General features: G+C 39.6%; 1 protein-coding gene across 1 annotated transcript; it reads left to right on the plus strand.

Annotated features, from left to right (window-relative positions):
- The first annotated feature begins 1,320 nt into the window (after nt 1-1,320).
- KLF5 (KLF transcription factor 5) lies at nt 1,321-18,841 on the plus strand. The gene is made up of 4 exons (XM_037153251.2): nt 1,321-1,899; nt 4,198-5,068; nt 6,076-6,135; nt 17,040-18,841. The coding sequence occupies exons 1-4, from the start codon at nt 1,639-1,641 to the stop codon at nt 17,216-17,218; spliced, it is 1,371 nt and encodes a 456-aa protein (XP_037009146.1). The 5' UTR covers nt 1,321-1,638; the 3' UTR covers nt 17,219-18,841.
- Nucleotides 18,842-18,948: the final 107 nt, after the last annotated feature.

Raw genomic sequence — 18,948 nt, forward strand, 5'->3', positions numbered from 1 at the left:
AAGCTGTTTTACTGTGAAGTGATGAGTAGGGTGTTGTACACGTAAAATCGTCTGTAGGTACAGTGTACTGTCAACATATATGCATATGTAGTAATATTCTAGGCATTTTTATTGCAGTTTATTGTTCGGGCTTCCAAATAAGCCAGATAAAATCGTGTACAAGAACATTAAAGATTAAGGGAAGTGGTTCCCTTAGGTGATTGATGGTAAAAATTCACCTCCCATTATGAGAGTAAATGGACAGTAAATATATTTGGCTATTACTTTCTTACAAATTTGGATTCCCAGTTTTCAGAGCTGCTACGTGTCTAACGTTTGTGGCTTCTTTGGTTGTCTTTTCGTAGGAAAAGGTGCCACGGTGTTGGGTAAATGGGCTGCGTTTCTTCTTTGTAAATATTAACTCCATTTTTTTAAACATACAGTGCTAGCAAAAATAAGTCAAAGATGTAATGTCTATTTAAATACATTTGATCTAGTCTTTAGTGCTTAAATTAGATTCCGTGCTTCGACTTGAATCAACAGTGTATTAAAAACTTCAAAAAATTCCTCAGGTCCATCATTCCCTCCACACATGGATATGAGGTAGAGATTTGTGAAAGCTTCTTGTAATTATTTAAATACTGTAGGAAAAAAAACAAGCCTTTATGCCTGGGCTTTTTAAAAAAAGTACTTGCTATGAAATCTTTTACTCTGGATGGTCTGAATTTGCTTTGCTAAATGGATATATTTACTGATAAAGAAATAGAGACAAATCTGCTTTTTAATTTGTTTATCACACCGTCCTTACTTTTCCGCTAAAGAAAAGTACATTTTGTATATTTAAAAATACACACTCATTATACGAGCCCTTCGAAAACCTTAGCGCTCCCTCCTAGCTGCATTCTGGGTTTCAACTTTTCAGTTTCAGGTCCTTGCACAACACCTAAGACGTGCAAAACTCTCTTTCTTCCTATTTCTGGCAAAGAACAGTCCGAAGAGGTCTCCCTCCACGTCTCCACCCTAATTCCCTCTCTTCCTAGATTCCACCGGCTCCTCTCCTTTCCTCCGCCCCCAGCTCCGCCAGCCCACTGTCAGAGAAGTTGTGTACAAACTGCGCGGCCGCCCTGAGCGCGAAGCTCGTGGCCTGAGAGGGGTGCGGTCAGTGAGGCGAAGGCGGGGCTGCGGGAGAAGTTCTTCCTTCTCATAGGCTAGCAGGTTCGGCCCGGCCGGCCTCCGGGCCTCGGGATTCGCTGCAGCTCTGCCAGTCTAGCTGGCGCGCCACGCCCACCCGGAGTTGGGTAAAATAGACGCGGGCGTCAAGTGTCAGTAGTCGCGGGGCAGGTACGCGCGTTCGCAGCTCGCTCGCGGAGATCAGCGGTGGCGGGAGCGGTCTCCGGCAAGTGAGAGAGCGCGGTGGGGCGGGGCGGGAGAAAGTGGCCTCCCGGAGGACGTTGGCGTTTTCGCGTGGCCGAGCGGAAGAGTTTTGCTTTTCGTGCGCGCCTTCGAAAACCGCGCCTACTGTGGACTAAGGGGTCCGCCCGGAGCCTCCCCTCCTCCGCCCGCGGCCCCGCGTGGAGCTCGCCGGCCTGAGCCAGCGTGGGCGAAGTGGGAAGTGCGCTCGACCCCTGCCCCTCGACCGGAGCCTCCCCCCGAGTGCCCATGGCTACGCGGGTGCTGACCATGAGCGCCCGCCTGGGACCCGTGCCCCAGCCACCGGCTCCGCAGGACGAGCCCGTGTTCGCGCAGCTCAAGCCCGTGCTGGGCGCCGCGAACCCGGCCCGCGACGCGGCGCTCTTCTCCGGCGAGGAGCTGAAGCACCCGCACCACCACCCGCAGGCGCAGCCCGCGCCCCCTCAGCCTCCGCAGCCTGCGCCGCAGCCGGCCGCGGGCCCGCGGCTGCCCCCCGAAGAGCTGGTCCAGGTAGGAAGAGCGGCTTGCCTGTCTCCTGGGGCTCGGGCGTGTCTCGCTGCTGCGACGCGCGGGCGACAGGGGCCGCTCCAGGCTGGGGCGTGCGTCCGGGCTCCCCGGGAGCGGGAGCTGGGGTGGGCAGCCCCGCCCTGCCCTCCTCGCCGGGGCACCGCATTTCGCAGTGAGAAAGTGGGCCGGTCCGAAGAGGAGGGTCCCGGATGAATTCGCCCTGGCGGGCCCGTCCGGCAAAGGTTAAAGGGAGACTAGGTGCTCCGGCGCACCTTTGTTTTTTTACACTTGGAGGACCAAACCTCGTACCTCACGCCCAACTTTACCTAAATTCCGCCTTTCGCCTTAATCTCCCCCCTCCTCCCAGTGCGGTGGCCCGGGAGGCTCACCCCCTCCCCAAGTCGTCTCGTGTTCAGTGGGAACGCAAATCGGGGTGCTGGGAGGGGCTCCCCGGGGTCCTATTTTCTTATCTCGTGGGGCTGCCTTGGGGAAGCCGGGAAAGTAAAAGGTACATTGGAGTGATTATTTTTTCCTTAAAAAGAAAGCTGGGGTGTTGTTTTCTTCATGTGCGCGTAAATTTCCTCCCGGAGCCGCGTTGAAAGCTGGCACTTGGCATTTACACTTGCCCGGCAGCCGAATTAGAGCAACCGCCTGTTTCTTTCGCCCACGCAGGGAGTTATATAGCCCAGAAAAAACTTCCCGGGACTTTCAGCGTGTCCCAAGGAAAAAAAAATTGGAAACATACCCACACGCAAACAGCTGGAAGAGCTAAAATCAGAAACCACTAACCACCACGGTAGCGAAGGGCACGAAAGGGTTTAGTTCGGTTTATTTCAAGACGCTACATTTACTAGTCCCTTGGTATATCGTATATTTGCTATTCTGCTCCTACCCCGGGTGGGGGTGTCTGCGAGCGTCGTCGTGCTGTGAAAGGACAGTGGCATTTGTCAGGGATATGACTCACATGATCAGAGTGTTAATTTTTATTTTTAAATCGTGTTTATCCGAGAAACCGCGTCTGCATCCTCAGTGAAGGATACGAGGTCCGACATGAAACGCTGCTGAAATTGTTAGTAGCAAAACAAAACAAAAAAACCCAACTTTATTTACCGATTAAGATGACAGAGTTAATCCTTTGATGAGCCATCTACTTAGGGTGTATTTCTTTTAAAATTTCCTTTTCGGTTGTTAAAAGTTTAAAAGAGTACTTAAGTTTGTGTTATACTGGAAGAAAAGATAGCTTTAAGAAGACTAAGACTTGTTACAAGCTGGATTATGTCCTTAAAAAAAAAAATCACCATTTGAAAACAATTTGGTTATTTCCTTCCGTTTGTCAGTTTTTTGCTCAGGAGAGACCAGGAGTATAAGGTATGACTGGGCTTTTTACAGAGTAAGGGGGAATGGAGCATTATCCCACAGAGGAGGACATGATAAATGTTTTGCTGGTGACTGTGCTAGTGATACAGCAGTCTCTTCCCACCCACGGGCTCCTTAGCACACTCTACCAAGGGAGTGATTTTCCCCTAGGTAATTAAAGATCTGTTTTAGATAGGGATATAAATAGGAACATTTCATTTTCATATTAACCAATTACAGAATCTGCGGATTAAAATCAACACTTAGATCAAATGTTGAATGTGAACTTGTTCTTTTGGTGGACACGATGTTTTGATCAAAACATTGTATTAAGGTTTCATATCATCTATGCACCAGAGAAGGCACTGAGATAGCCGAGGAATATGTTTTACATGAACTATTTCATCAGGGTCTATCTAAGCAGAAATAAAAAAACTCCGACAACTTTGCAACAACATTTTTAAAGTTTGCGTAGTTAAAAAAAAACATACATTAAAGTTACCTGTTTGAGATGAGTAGAATGGAGGTCCTTTGGTAATATTATAATACCGTACTTCAGTTGCAAACCTAACTGTAATGGGGCAGGGGCTCCTGATTGGATGTGAGTGACGATAATGTGTACTTTATTATTGCATCAGAAAGGAACATGTTTTGTGTTCGCTTCCTTTTTGCTTGATTTGCCTCATTCACTTTTTGTCCTCGGGTGATTGTGGGAGTGATTTTACCAAATTCACGTTATACAGAGTTTCGTTAGGGTTTTAGTGAACCAATTATTACACAATTGGCAAATAAACCTGGTATGTTTGTAAGCAGCGCTTGGAAGGAGTTTGCCCAAGTACTTTTCACAGGGATTGTTGGGGAATTTTTAGTAAGCACTGTTTGTTTGTTCTCCGTGAGACGATGAATTAGGTGGATTATGCATGTTTGTATCTCTTCTTTTTCCAGACGAGATGTGAAATGGAGAAGTACCTGACACCTCAGCTTCCTCCAGTTTCTATAATTCCAGAGCATAAAAAGTATAGACGAGACAGTGCCTCAGTCGTAGACCAGTTCTTCACTGACAGTGAAGGGTTACCTTACAGTATCAACATGAACGTCTTCCTCCCTGACATCACTCACCTGAGAACTGGCCTCTACAAATCCCAGAGACCGTGCGTAACACACATCAAGACAGAACCTGTTACCATTTTCAGCCACCAGAGTGAAACGACTGCCCCTCCTCCGGCCCCGACCCAGGCCCTCCCCGAGTTCACCAGTATATTCAGCTCACACCAGACCACAGCTCCAGAGGTGAACAATATTTTCATCAAACAAGAACTTCCTACACCAGATCTTCATCTTTCTGTCCCCCCGCAGGGCCACCTGTACCAGCTACTGAACACCCCGGATCTAGATATGCCCAGTTCTACAAACCAGACAGCCGTAATGGACACTCTTAATGTTTCTATGTCAGCCGCCATGGCAGGCCTTAACACACACACCTCTGCTGTTCCGCAGACGTCGATGAAACAGTTCCAGGGCATGCCCCCTTGCACATACACAATGCCAAGTCAGTTTCTTCCACAGCAGGCCACTTACTTTCCCCCGTCACCACCCAGCTCAGAGCCTGGAAGTCCAGATAGACAAGCAGAGATGCTCCAGAATTTAACCCCACCTCCATCCTATGCTGCTACAATTGCTTCTAAACTGGCAATTCACAATCCAAATTTACCTGCCACCCTGCCAGTGAATTCGCAAAACATCCAGCCCGTCAGATACAATAGAAGGAGTAACCCCGATTTGGAGAAACGCCGCATCCACTACTGCGATTACCCTGGTATGTGGTCTTACCTGGTTGAAGCATCGTGTATTTAATGCTCGTGTGTGCCTTTGTCCAAACTCAGGTTTTACATTCACAAAGAGAAGAGTGCTTGACGGTAAAAACCACCTACTTTGTTCTTTTCATATCCCAGTCTCGATGTCTTATCCTGGGATGTGCTGTTAATTGTCTGTTGCTGATTTGATGTTTTAAAAAAGGGCTAGAATATTCTGGGGAAAAAAGATACTTAGACTTTTTTCTCTTTAACGTTAAGTAAGAATTTGAATTTGAGTTATACGTCAGACTTACTTTAACATTTCCAGTCATAAATTGGAGTTTCTACTTCTAAATTAGGTACCCTGAAAAGACATCACAGAGGTAAAATAGGAGAAAATGTGGTGTAGTAATGAAGTGGGGATTGAGGAGGCCGCTTACAAGACAAGACTGTCTACAGAATAGATTTAAGTTCATTCTGATAGTGTATGAGCACCACACGCTCATTGTTGACTGAGATACGTGACCCAAAACATGAATTGATGACAGAAGTGAATTTACCTGCAAGTTGCTGGCATAAGCTAGTTTATGATTAATACAGGGTATAATTTGTTGATTGAGCTACGTGATATAGCATGACATACTACATGAAGAAACAGGCACTGTAGGACTGCAGAAAATGGCAGTCATCTTGGATAATGGTTTAACACTGTCAGCTCTGGAGCCATTAGCAGTTTTAAATCACCGAAGTACGTGTTACTAGTATAAAACACCTACTGGAGTATAAACACATTTCACATTCATAGCTTGACTTGATTATCCTCTTTCTGCTAAAATGATATGTAGGTAAAGCAAATCACTTTAATGCCTTTAGTAAGGGAATAGGGGAGTGCTTTTTAAAACTGAAGCTTCAGATATCTAGCGTAAGAGATTTCTTCTTTAAAGCCAGATTGTAAACATCCAGCCATCAAATGTAAAGATTTCAAAGGATCTCCAAAATGACAAGCTGTTTCTCTTCTGCTTTATTTTAGGCTGCACAAAAGTTTATACGAAGTCTTCTCATTTAAAAGCTCACCTGAGGACTCATACTGGTATGTAATTTTCTTGTTAATTCTGTGAGTTGTTTAAATAGTGTAAGTGGTATTCATCCTTTTAAAAGCCAACACTTGTTTGATCTCTTCTTTCTTCTGTCAACTTGTATTTTTTAATGGCCTACCTTTTCAGCACTGGCTTGGCTCAAAATTCAGTCCAGTGAAAAAGCCTGGTTCCAGGAAGGCCGATGTTCCCTCACTAAGGCCCTGCCCTGTCATCTCACGTAGAATTAATTACCTAAAAATGTAAACGACGATGTTTACTAATGGATTTTAAAACTTGTAATGGAACGGCTATTTCTTATCATGAAGGGGAAAAATGTAACTCATTTTTTTCTTTAACAAATCAGTTGGCTTCTATAAAGCTACATTACACACTGAAAAAAAGGTCCATTTAGCATGTAGATCATAATTGCTTAATACATTATCTTAGTTTTATCTTTAGCCTAAAATACCGGTGTTCAGCATCTTTTTTCTGTGCTTGATGAAAGGAAGGGCTGGAATATGAAAGTATTGAAGTCGAACAAAGATGGGGTCGTGGTTTAAAAAGTTTTTCGATGCCCTATCCCAGTCTACATTTGGTGTGAAGGAGAGGTGGTATTCTAGCTTCTGTGAAATATTTCAAAATGTGCTATTAAGTTTAGGCTCTATAATTTTACAAATACTTATTTCATGTATGCAATCACATTTAAATGCTTTTTAATTTTAAAACTTTGTATCAGAACCTGTATCAGGACAAAACCAGGTGGCATACTTTCAAAACCTCCAAATACCAAAATATTTTCAAGCGTATAGATGGTTACTATTTGCAATGCTGTTAAAAGGACAGCCCTAAAGGAAAGAACTTATACAAAGTGACTGTGTTTTATTTTTCTCTCATTAAACACAGCCTTACCTAAAGTTTGCTAATAAAAGCAATGACCTAGCAAAATGTTTTATTCCATCATTGCTATGGAAACCAAAGTATTCAACAGTTCCTTTGAATGGGTTGTTGGATTAGTGTAAGGACTTGAATCTCCCCAGGCTAGATGTTACTATGGAAATAGAGTTTTTGATAAATGAAGTAGTTATCTCTAACTGCTGCATTAAAAGTAAAAGCCTTTGAACGAAGGTCAGTGCTGAGACATGGCACTGAGGAACATGGCTGCAGACATTCTGTACGTCAGTTAGGTACTGCTTGATAGCCCAGTGATCAGCACTACTCATTAAAATCTAAATAACACTGGCAACAGTGTGGTAGATTCCAGGGCTTTCCGAGAAACTGCTTTAAAAGAAAAGACATCTCATGTATTTATTAGTGAAATGATTGGGGTTTTTGGGCCTGACGTTTTTAGAGGTACACAAATTGATTGCATAAAAGGCAAGTTCCTATGTAAGTAGCCCAAGTAGAAACTGTGCTTCCAGAATATGTGGAACAAATGCTCATTAAGCATAGAATAAACTCAATCTAAAGTTTTCAAAATATAAATGACAAGTCCAAGAACACACCACATGTAGTAGTAGTAAAATACCCTTTTATAAAATACATGCTAAGGAAGGGAACATTGAAAATGGTTTTTACCTGAATTTTGATTAAGGGGAAGTGGAAGTAACTTCGAAACATTCGGACTGTTGTTTTTCTTTTGGAAGTCCTTGAAATAAGAGATAGGGAGAAGGGAACGTTTTTTCATGAGGTCAAAGTCTCCTAATAAAAGGGGTGCAATTGCATCTAGTGATATAATCAAGTGTATTGCAGGGATGTAGTCACAACATATCTGAATGGCCTTGCAACCCCTGCAAGTCAGGGTTTAGTGCTCTGAGTGCTTGTACCTGCAATTCTGGAACTTGACCTGCTGGTGAAGAAATTTAATAGTGGGCTGTCTCAACAATGCTTGTACTAATAAAAAACAAACCAAAGGAAAAAGGACCTAGGCCTCATTTGGGTCCCATTCATGGACTTTTTCACCTGACCATAAATGTGTGGCCATCGACATCTAATGAGAGAGGCCATTTAATCCAGTTTAATAAAGTTTTGTTTGATTGTCTTTCAAATGCCTTGGGGAGGGTTTGTGCAGACTTGTTCTTCTGGCTAAACCCGTTTGTGGGTAATCATAGAGCATTGAGGTTGTTTTCTCCTTATTTCTAGTTTCTAGACAATGCCTTTTAAAATTACCTCGCTCTCATTGCATCCTCCCCACCCTGCCTGTTGTTTTTTTAATGAATGTATCCAAAGCCGGCAAAGGCCTGGGTTTTTTTTTTTTTTTTTTTTCTTCTACCTTTGAAGGTCCAGGCATTTTTCTAAAGTACTTTTCTCGTTTAATAGCTTTTTTTGTTTTCTTTCTGTTCCCTTGCCCAGTTTATTATAGGATTTTAAAAAACAATCTATATGGGAATGTTGTTATGTTTGATGATACTGAAGTTATTTTTTAAATGATTGCCATTTTGCAGGCAGAATGTGAAGCACCCTAGCATTTCTTTGGAATGAAGTTGTAAATGCTTTAAAATGTCAAGTTACCTTATGTTTTAAAAATGATTTCAGCAATTAAAACAACCTACATCTGAGTTATTTTTAAATGCTTATTCTGGATTTTTAGATTGTAAATGCTTCTTGACTTGCAGATTTGAACACAAGGAAATAGTCTTTTCAAAATAAAGACCTTTTTAAAAAAACCTTAGACGAAAGAGTAGAAGATACTTTCTTGAACGAGAAGTCTCATGGCATTCAAGTTTTTCTAAGTTCATACATTTTTTTTTTAACTCAGGAAGAATATACAATAGAAAGTTCTATCTTTGTATGGTTAGACAAAATACCTGACTCTATTCTAAGAAATAATTGTATTTCACTTAAAAAACATGTTACGTTTTCATAGACATGATAGCATATTTATAGACGTAGCCCTTACAGGGGTGAATGTGGTTGTGTGTTACTTGTAACGTGTGTTACATACATGTCATGTCTCTGGTTAGACATAATTGTGGCTGCTTCTAGGCAACAGTGTCAAGAAGTGGTAAATTTCCAAATCAAAATAGTTGTACTTTTAACAGCATTGAAATATGAACTGTCTCCTGAAATTTGTGTATGCCTCATGATGTATGTAAGGGGCTATACTCATTGCCACCATTTAAAAGTTGCTCCCAAACACCTTTTTCAAAAAAAGATTCACATTCCATTTGCTGCTACAAACCAACGTACTTGGTAAGCTGATTCATGAATCAAATAGAAAAACCAGCTGCAGCCAGCAGTATGGTTGTTTCTGTTCATTGACTAGCTTTAATTTCATAATGAAGATTTAAATTAACTTAACCCAGGCTATATATACAAAGAAAAATTTGTAAGGAATTGAAATATTTTTCTTACCACTGGTACTGTTTTTTGGCACGCCTGTGAATACCATCAGTTAAAATATTTTTCATACATTGAGTGTGGAAATTTCCTTGAAACTTGTGTTTACATGTTAGTGAAAAATACTTTTCAAAGAAAAAGTAAATAGCGAACGTTATACAGATGTCTGAAATCTTAGTGGTTTTAGTCGCACGTACGAATGTGCATTTAACCCTAGAGAATATGCTAAAGCAGCTGGGAAAGTAGGGTATAGTAACGCTTTTAGATCATTCATCAGTCTCAGCTTTCTGGAACAGGTCAGAAAGTGAGCGGTTGTGCAGAGAAAGTCTTTGAGCCACATGCACACTTGGCTCAAGTGTCCCTTGTACCCAGACACCATGCCCGAGCTGTCCTGGGTGCACTGTATGACCCCCAAAATGGCTCGCTAAGGGTTGCCCTGAAAAATACATTTGGAAACAACCCCACAAAAAGAAAATGGAAACCCGCGAATCACACTGGAACACAACACGGACTCTGAGTGAAGTGCTGTACTGCGAAGCACTCACTTCATTCACAGTGAGTTGTGTTTGGGATTCCACGGCCCATCTTAGGGATTTTTCCCCCTGGACTGGCTGTGAAGAGGGTAAATTCCCATGTTCCTCTTTACTTGATTATGTAGGACATTATTTCCTAATCACATTTATATTAAGATGTTACCGTGTAGGCTTTAAAGTACATAATTTTGGCTTGAGATTTGTTCCTAAGTATTGATTCTAGTTTACAGTTTGGGTACTAAGAAAATCCTTAGGTATAAATTTCTGCATACTTTGCTCTACATTATTACTTATTAAATATACTGGGTATAGATTTTTATTTAAAAATATTGACAGGGTTGACAGTAAAGATTTTTCCCCACTAAGAGAGTATTGAAAATGTTTTGGAAATGAGTTACTTCTTTTCTCTTTTTTGTGTGTGTAACTGTGGGAAAGAGTGAAAATGCTTTTAAAAATAGGGAGGATTTCACTTTCTTGGAAAGTTATTTAGAGCTAAAATCAGCTTAATATTATAAATATAAAATATATGCATAATTACATATGGACTTAATGGAGGTGAACGATAGTTTGGTTCTAGGCATCAGTATTGGTTAAGTGTGTAACCTGTGTTATGGTAGAGGTTAAAGATATGCAGGATGACATTTAGTACCCAATGATTTTTTTTTTTTTGAGTCTATATTGGAAAGCTATGCAGGAAAAAATACCACATTTAGTCCATAGTGTTAGTTGTTGCTAGTGATAAACATTCTTAAATTATTTTCATTTGCAGCTTTATTTTATATATTGGCAATTTCAAGCTCATGTTAAAAAGGGGGGTTTAAGAGACTTCTTGGTTTCAGACCTCTGGAGAGGTATTTATGGGTTTGAAAGCTTCTTTCTTTTTACTGACTCTCACTGGGAAGATTAAACTTTGCTTCTAGGACTTGTTCTTTCATCTGAAAAACATTTGGATGGGAAATTTTGGTTCTGTGATCATAAAGCTCATATCGAAGGTTAAGAAGTTGAATTTGATCAAGCAAACACTGGACTGACCTTGTAGTAAATCCAAAGAGAATATCTTCCCTTTTCTTATAAATGAGTGGGAGAAGATTTGTTCTTGAGTTGATTAAATAGAGTTGTTCAAGTTTAGGTAGAAACAATCAGCTGTAAAGGTAGAGAAAATGTGATTTTTATTTTAGAAGCAGTATTTTAATCACCGAAGATTTTTACTTTGGCAGATATTTTTAGTTCTATAGAATGTAGTAGCTGTTTACTTGATGACCTACATCTTTTCTGGTGAAGGATTAGAAACAAAGTAATGGCCTACTTTAGTAAAAGTATCTCTGTAACAGCATTTTTATTCTGTCAGCCTGTATTATTTATATTCAAGGATCTCCAACAATTCTAATTAAGGTTGGCTTACTGTTTTAAATGTGCACTGTAGATAACTTTCATTAGAAAAAAACATCTAGGTAGAAGAATACATTTCTTTTTGACTAACTTTGTAAGTCCAAACCTTTGAGTTGGGAGGAAGTATTCTGATCAAGGTAACTACATTAAATGCAAATTAAAGGAAAAGATATTTAGTACTTGGTCGGTGCTGGAAAATGAAAATAGGGAATTTTTCTATTTTGGGTAAAATATTTCATCAATAACAAAATTATTTTGGGCTCTGTAAGAAAGTGAATGTGAGTATTGTCTTTCTGTCAGAAGACTCAACAGCTGGTATTTCATTTCATTGACACCGTTGATGATACAGGGTGCTCTCCATTGCTTTTGTTGCGGATCCTCAGGAGAAGCAGCAGTAGATTAGGAGCCTGGAGACTTCATTCTGCTGGGGTCTAGACTGTGTAAACCTTGTCAGGGTATCCCTACCTCTCCCCCTTTAGATTTACTAGATCACTGTTCTCTGTCCCCAGAAGTCCCCTTGCTGCCATGTGACCAATAGTAAGGCATCCAGAACTTCCTAGTTTTCATCAAACGCAGTCCAGTACAATAAAAGAAAACTTGTTGATATAGAATTTACCTGTCCCTGTAAAACTATAGGATAGAAAGGCAAAAAGCATGATTTTCACATAAGCGCACATTTACTTGGATCATCCTCAGTGATCCTAGGCAGAAGAAAACCAGGCAAAGCCTTGTTGCAAGCAAGGCCATTAAAAAAAGGACACTGCAATAGACTTACACACTATGTGCTTCTTCTCTTACACCTTCCCTTCTTTTCATTAATGAAAATAACCGAATTGGTCAGACTTGAGCCAAATTAGTGATTGTTCTAAAGAAGCATTAGAATTGTGGCATTACTGCTGGAATAGAAGACAGTCTCTGCCCTTGAGAAACTTTCAAAGCCAGTTGGAAGCAAAATACAGCCATTTAAAGCCTTTATACAGCAATATATGTGCAAGTGCAAATCAGTCCTTCAAAAGGAACTTAAGTGATGATGGGGATGCTGACAAGTGAGCTGTTCTGAGGTTTTCTGGAAGGGACAAGGTGAATCAGATTTTAAAGACAGATCAATACAAATTGACCAAGAGCAAGACAGGGAATTTTCTTTCTTAACATATCCTTTAATCAGTTTGCTTAAAGTGGGTACATTATTGATAGAGATACTACAGTAAATATTAAGATGCATTTTATAAATGCATCAATTAGATACTAATACTACTAATCTTTGAAATGAACTGCCTACCCTTCTGTTTCAAGGGTTGCCATTGTTGCATAAAAATATAAATTAATGAGCCTAAATCATTCTACTTTATCTTTTTTAGATATCTAATATTCATGAATTTACTTTATTTGGGGGTTAATGTTTATTTCTTTACCTTTTATTAAAATGTATAGATACTGATTAAGACAGTAAATTCCCTTAGTCTCTAATGATGGGGGAAAATCTGTTATTGAATTGCATGAATATATTTTCCTCCTGAAGTTAAGAGCTCATTTTGAGGTTCAGGACTCTTAAGTTTTAACAATTGAGATTAAATACTAATTGTTGAAATGATTTATTCTACTTTAACAGTTTGCATTATTTCAGGTCTCAGAATAGGATATGGATTTCAAGTCTTTGCAGCCAGAGGCCAAGTCTTATTTGTTGTTTTCTGCAAGTAATTTAGTACAGGTTACATGCTTGTTCATTAAACATTGACTTTAATGTTGGTGGTTTTTAGCCTTTATTAAATATGATTTAGATAATCATATTTAGCCTTCAGAAAGGAAACCAGGTGGCAAATTTACTGTAATAAACTTTTTAAAAGTCACATAAAATAATTAAAAAAATATTTTTATCTGTGATGCTTTTCTTTTATTAGAAGAATCTACTTATAATGTGGAACATTATAGGTAGAAGAATCTTTGTAAAACATTCTAGGGGAGGCCTTGGTATGAGTCTATTGAATATGTTCAGCAGAGCAGAGAAACCTCCCATTCTGCTGTGCTACGTTCAAGTCATTTTTGGCTGTTCATCAGAGGGGGAGAAAATGAAATAGATAATTTTTTTAGTTCATCACTAAAGATTTTTTGAATACTTCAAAATATGTTCTGCTTAGCCTGGGTAAAGGGAACCCATTATTCAGTAATATTTGGGGGTCATCAGTGGGAGCACAGTTTAGTCCCCATGGACTGACAGGTGGGTCTTCACCGAGGGCCCTGGGCTCCAGGCAGCCAGCGCCGAGGCCTGCTCTGAGTCTGTTATGCTGTCCTTAACTGTCCTTCACAAGTGGTTTTGGGATCTTTAAATAAATTTGAACAATATCTACGTGTTCCTTAAAATCATGATAGAGAGTTACTAATGTTTGCTAGTGGAGGATTGAAGTGTAGGACATTGAGGGTAAGTGGCATGCCGGGATTCCTGACGTGTGGAGCTCGCCGCTGTGCAGCTACCTCCCGACTGGAGTGCGTGCTCCTGACGTTCGTGTCTGTGCCTTCCTTCCACCGGAAGTGTTTTTGTTGAACATGGATACTGACTTTCTTGGTATGGATGATATGTATGTTTGACTTGAACGTTTTTTTAAAAAGATTAGGGGTTCCTAGCAAAAAAGTCATAGCAATTTTAAAATAGAATGAAAAAATGCATACCTCATTTGAGAGATAAAGTGGAAGCTTGTTTTTCATGCTGTAAAAACTTGTCGCTTTTTTCTTTTTGCCTTTGGAAAGTTTCACATTAACAGCATAAGAACTTAAAAATACAGTTGATGTTGAAAGAGCTTAACTAAATATTTTAAATTGGTGGTATTGGACAAGGATTCTGTAAAAATCCAATTAAACTTTTGAAAGCTCTATCCTGTTGAAATAACTTAAAGGAAGTCAGTTTGGTTTCCCAGAAGTGCTGTGCATAGTGTTTCTGGCTGAGGAAGAAAGGCCCAAATCGGCTCTTTGGCCAGAAATTGGGTACCAGCTTCCTCTACACTGTTTTACTTGAACGGTGTTGACACTTGAACAAATCCCGGAGAAACTGCCCCAAGTGGGGAACAGTTGTCCTTGTTTTACAAGACTTGGTCCCATAATTAATGTCCCAGACACTGGTAGTATTCTTGGCTAAACAATCTATAGATGTGCATAAATAGGGAGCAAAAGCCCAAATGTTTTAGGAACTTAATTAGCTACCGTTTTCCAGCCAATCAGTAAACTTTTAAAAATATTGGTGCAGTTTATTGCTTTATAGCCAATAAAAATAGTGAACAAAAAGAGGCTACTGTCCCTTATTTCTTAAACTCTGAGAATTCAGTTCTCTTGCTATTTAATTATTTAAGTTCAAAAGACTAGTAGAATGATTTCTTTTAAAATTGGGGCAGTTGAGGAATTTTTTTTCCTTGCCTCAGACATGAGAAATAACTTTCCATTAAATGACAGTAAAGTATTTAACCAACATGTTTGTTTTTGTGAATTTATTTTTCACAAGGAGCAAAAACAAACACTTGTGTGCAGACAGTTTTGTTTTTTTTTTTTTTTTGTATTTGATTTCCATGTACAGGAGTGATAGCTCCTTTTACTGCTAGTATGAAACAGATTAAATGTGAATATAAGTGAAAGAAAAGTTCTTTATTTCTTATGTTACTTAAAGAGTTTAAGTGTATTAGCTTAAAAGCTTAGAATTTACTATGAGAGGAAAGAAAAAATTCAGAAATTAAAACGTCCATTTTACAAATAGAGCAATAGGAAACAAAAAGGAAATTAAAAAACCCAAAATGATGGTGTTTTGGTTCAGAGTCAGAGGAGAGGAGACAGGAAAGGTGGCCCGGGATGCACACTAGTCAGGAGGAGTTGAAAGAGAAGTTTCATGGGCAATAATTAGTGCAGATTTCACAGAGCCATTCTGGCTCTTCCTTCTTCGTCCTTATGGAATTTTAAGTAAGACGGGTTAGCAGAATAGCAAAAATATATTAACCACAGGTTGTAGAAATCTCAGTTGGTGTGGACAATATCTTTTAAAATTTGGACACAGCTGAGTAATCTCACAACTTCCTGAACATGATACTGCTAAACTGGGCAGAAAGGTTGTTGAGTTTCATGGTGAGGAGTGGTCAGGGCAACTTTGAGGTTCTTCTCTTCTAGAAGAAAATATTTTAAAAGGGATTTCAGAGCTCAGCTATTCAGAGGTTTAATGTGCAAATTTATCTCACAAACTCATCTTAAACTAACAAATTTATAGACTATTAAGACAATAAAGCATAAGTATAGGAACTACAAGTTAATGGGATTCTTAGGTTTTGGGGTTTATTTAGAGGACTACAGGATCTCAAATAGGATTAATTAATCTTAAAACTGCATTATGAATATGGAGTAATTTTAAAGGATTAGCAAGCTTCAGACAGCATTAAGAGGATTGCAGATTGCAGTGGGGCAGCAGCCAGTTATCCACTCACTGTTTAAGTGGAGAGAGCTGTTGAAGAAAGGGTCAGGGACGTGTAAAAGTGTGCGTTACACCCTGTAAGCTCCGCGAGGCCAGGCGTTTTTGTTTCTGACTGTTGTGTTCCAGGCATTCAGGGCAATGCCCAGCACATGATAGAAACCTGGCAAGTCATTTATAAAATGAACATTTTTTTAAGGTCATTTATTTTAGAAAGGGGAAGGGAGGAAGAAAGAGGGAGAGAAACATGGATCGATTGGTTGCCTCTCGCATGCCCCCAACGGGGGGGAGGGGAGGACCTAACCCACAACCCAGGCAGGTGTCCTGAGCAGGGGACGATCAAACCTGGGGACACCGTGGTTTGCTGCAGGATGCGCAGCCCACCGAGCCATGCCACTCAGTGCTTTAAAGTGAGTTTTCATGATTTTTTTGGTGCAGTGCTTTACATAGAGAAATTAATGCAAAAATCAGCAAATGTTGAGTTGTTATGGTGGTTTCATGACTTTACCAAAGTGAAATGATCTGTTCCAGACTTTCTGATCCGATTGAGGAATTTGTTAAATAGCACATGCATAAAGCTTTAACACAGTTGAACTTACCATTTTTCTCTTCTGCTTCCATCTGAAGAATGGGAGGGTGTGAACGTGTATGTGGTGGCGTGAATTTCAAAGAGCAGGTGCCCCAGTACTCCAATTCGGAGGCCTTGTGTTGAGTATGTGCTGAAAGTTGCAGTCTGGCTAGTTGAGAAACACCTAGGACCAGTTGGAGGACCAGTTGGAGGACCTTTACTGTTGGTGGTCTGAGCAGCTTCCTCTCTTGGCTACCTTACAGCCATTAGTCTTCACTCATTTAATGTGTGTGCATTAGTGTAGACATTGTATTTGGATAGCGATGATGAAGCCGCCCAAGCTATCTAGCCATTTAATGGATTTATTTATGCAGGAGCACTGATTCACCTAGCACATTTAAAATTGCAGGTTTTTTTATTCCTCACTGGTACATGGAATACTTTTTCTATGTATGAGTAGGTGAAGTAGCATTCTATGAGACAGTGACTGTTCAGTGGATGACTTTGAGAAGTGAGTCAGTAACAGAATTCATGAACTTTTCTTCTCTTGGACCATGATTTTTTTTTTTAAATTATTTTCAGGCAGTATCTATGATACTGACTACGTTTGTCTTATGAGCAGGGCACCTCACTTCTTCTCTGTGTTCATTGTCACAGGCGAGAAGCCATACAAATGCACCTGGGAAGGCTGTGACTGGAGGTTCGCCCGCTCCGACGAGCTCACGCGCCACTACCGGAAGCACACTGGGGCCAAGCCGTTCCAGTGCGGGGTGTGCAACCGCAGCTTCTCCCGCTCTGACCACCTGGCCCTGCACATGAAGAGGCACCAGAACTGAGAGCCGCCGCTGTGGGCCTGCTGTGCTTATGCAGGTCACACTGACGGTCTGCAGTTCACTTGGCAACATTTTAAACTACAAAATTAACTATATATATATATAAAAAAGAAACAACAAAAAAACTGGAAATGTATATTTTGTATATTTGAGAAAACAGGGAATACGTTGTATTAATACCAAAGTGTTTGGTCCTTTTAAGAATCTGGAATGCTTGCTGTAATGTATGGCTTTACTCAAGCAGATTTCATCTCATGACAGGCAGCCACATCTCAGCGTGGGGGTGGGGGTGGGGTGGCAAGGTGTGTTTGCAGTGTTTTTACCTAAGCACCCGCATTTAACGTGACAGTGTTTAGTAAACAAGTCATTGGGCAGGCACAGGAAGAAGGCTGGATTGTGCGTCAAGATTTTACTTGACATCAAGTGGTTTTTCAACATTAGACTAATTCTTTAGAGGTGAGGTACGCAGTGTACCTGGCAATTCACAAATAGCCATTGAACAAATAAGTGTGTATTTCGTTTTGTTTTGCTTTTTTATGAGTTGCCTATATTTGCTATTCAAGATTTTGTAAATACGCAAATCAGCTTTATATGTTTATTACAAGTTTTCTAAGATTTTGGGGGGGAGAAATCATAAGTAATTTGAAAATAACCATGAATACATTTACAGTTAGAGTTTGTGGTGAGATACCTCTTAAACCTTACCAAATTCATTTCTTTAAGGGAAAGAAATAATAATCATTCAAATGAACTTTAAAAGCAGATTTAATGCACTGATTAAAATAGGATTGTTTATTTTAAATATGAAAAGACATTTTATATGAATTGTGAACTGAAGAGCTTAAAGATAGCTACAGTATACAAAAAGTTAAACCTCTTACAATAAGCTAACCTATCATTTTTAAGGAGGAGGACTTGTGTAATTTATGATGCAGTTTTCATATATGAAAATGTTGAATTCATGATGGAGTTTTCATATACCGAGGTAATTTGCTCATGCAGTAGTTAAATGCCAGTTTATGTGGAGTTTGCATGTAATGTACAGTGACACAGTAATTTTACCTAAATTACAGTGCAGGTTAGTTAATCTACTGTTCGTACTGACTCAGTGTCTGCCTTTAATTACAAACGACATGTTGAAAACTTACGGAAGCAAGTGCTACATATATGCAATATAAACTAGTAATGTGATGCTGATGCTATTAACCAAAGGGCAGAATAAATACGGAAAATGCCAAAAGGGGTCTTAATTGAAATTTTAATTTTGTTTTTAAAATATTGTTTATTTATTTTGTGGTACTATAGTAAGTTTTTTTAGAAAATTTTCATAACTTGATAAATTATAGTTTTCTTTGTTAGAAAAGTTGCTCTTAAAATGTGTACATAGATGACAAGTGGTGTAAATATTTTGTAAGCGGCTTCAAAATGTTTATACATGGAAACATTACTGCATAAAACATAAATCAGTTGCTGTTTTGCTTCTTTTTCCTTCTTATTTTTGTATTGTGGTCATTTCCTATGCAAATAATGGAGCAAACAGCTGTATAGTTGTAGAATTTTTTTGAGAGAATGAGATGTTTATATATTAACGACAATTTTTTTTGAAAATAAAAAGTGCCTAAAAGAGTCATGTTCTGCCTGCCTTCTTCACTTGCAATAGCAAAACATTTGCAAATTTCATTTCCAAAACTATTCAAAAGGGTCTGTTTATCAGGGCAGTTAATAAACTAGCT

The sequence above is a fragment of the Artibeus jamaicensis genome, unplaced genomic scaffold, assembly GCF_021234435.1.
Source record: "Artibeus jamaicensis isolate MK-2021 breed Jamaican fruit bat unplaced genomic scaffold, CSHL_Jam_final contig_415, whole genome shotgun sequence".
Lineage (NCBI taxonomy): Eukaryota > Metazoa > Chordata > Mammalia > Chiroptera > Phyllostomidae > Artibeus > Artibeus jamaicensis.

Bases quoted from the DNA above. Each gene is read 5' to 3' on its own strand.
- KLF5 (XM_037153251.2), top strand. From the start codon at position 1,639: ATGGCTACGCGGGTGCTGACCATGAGCGCCCGCCTGGGACCCGTGCCC. The intron at 1,900-4,197 runs GTAGGAAGAGCG...TTCTTTTTCCAG, and splicing joins CCCCCGAAGAGCTGGTCCAG to ACGAGATGTGAAATGGAGAA. The intron at 6,136-17,039 runs GTATGTAATTTT...TCATTGTCACAG, and splicing joins TCACCTGAGGACTCATACTG to GCGAGAAGCCATACAAATGC.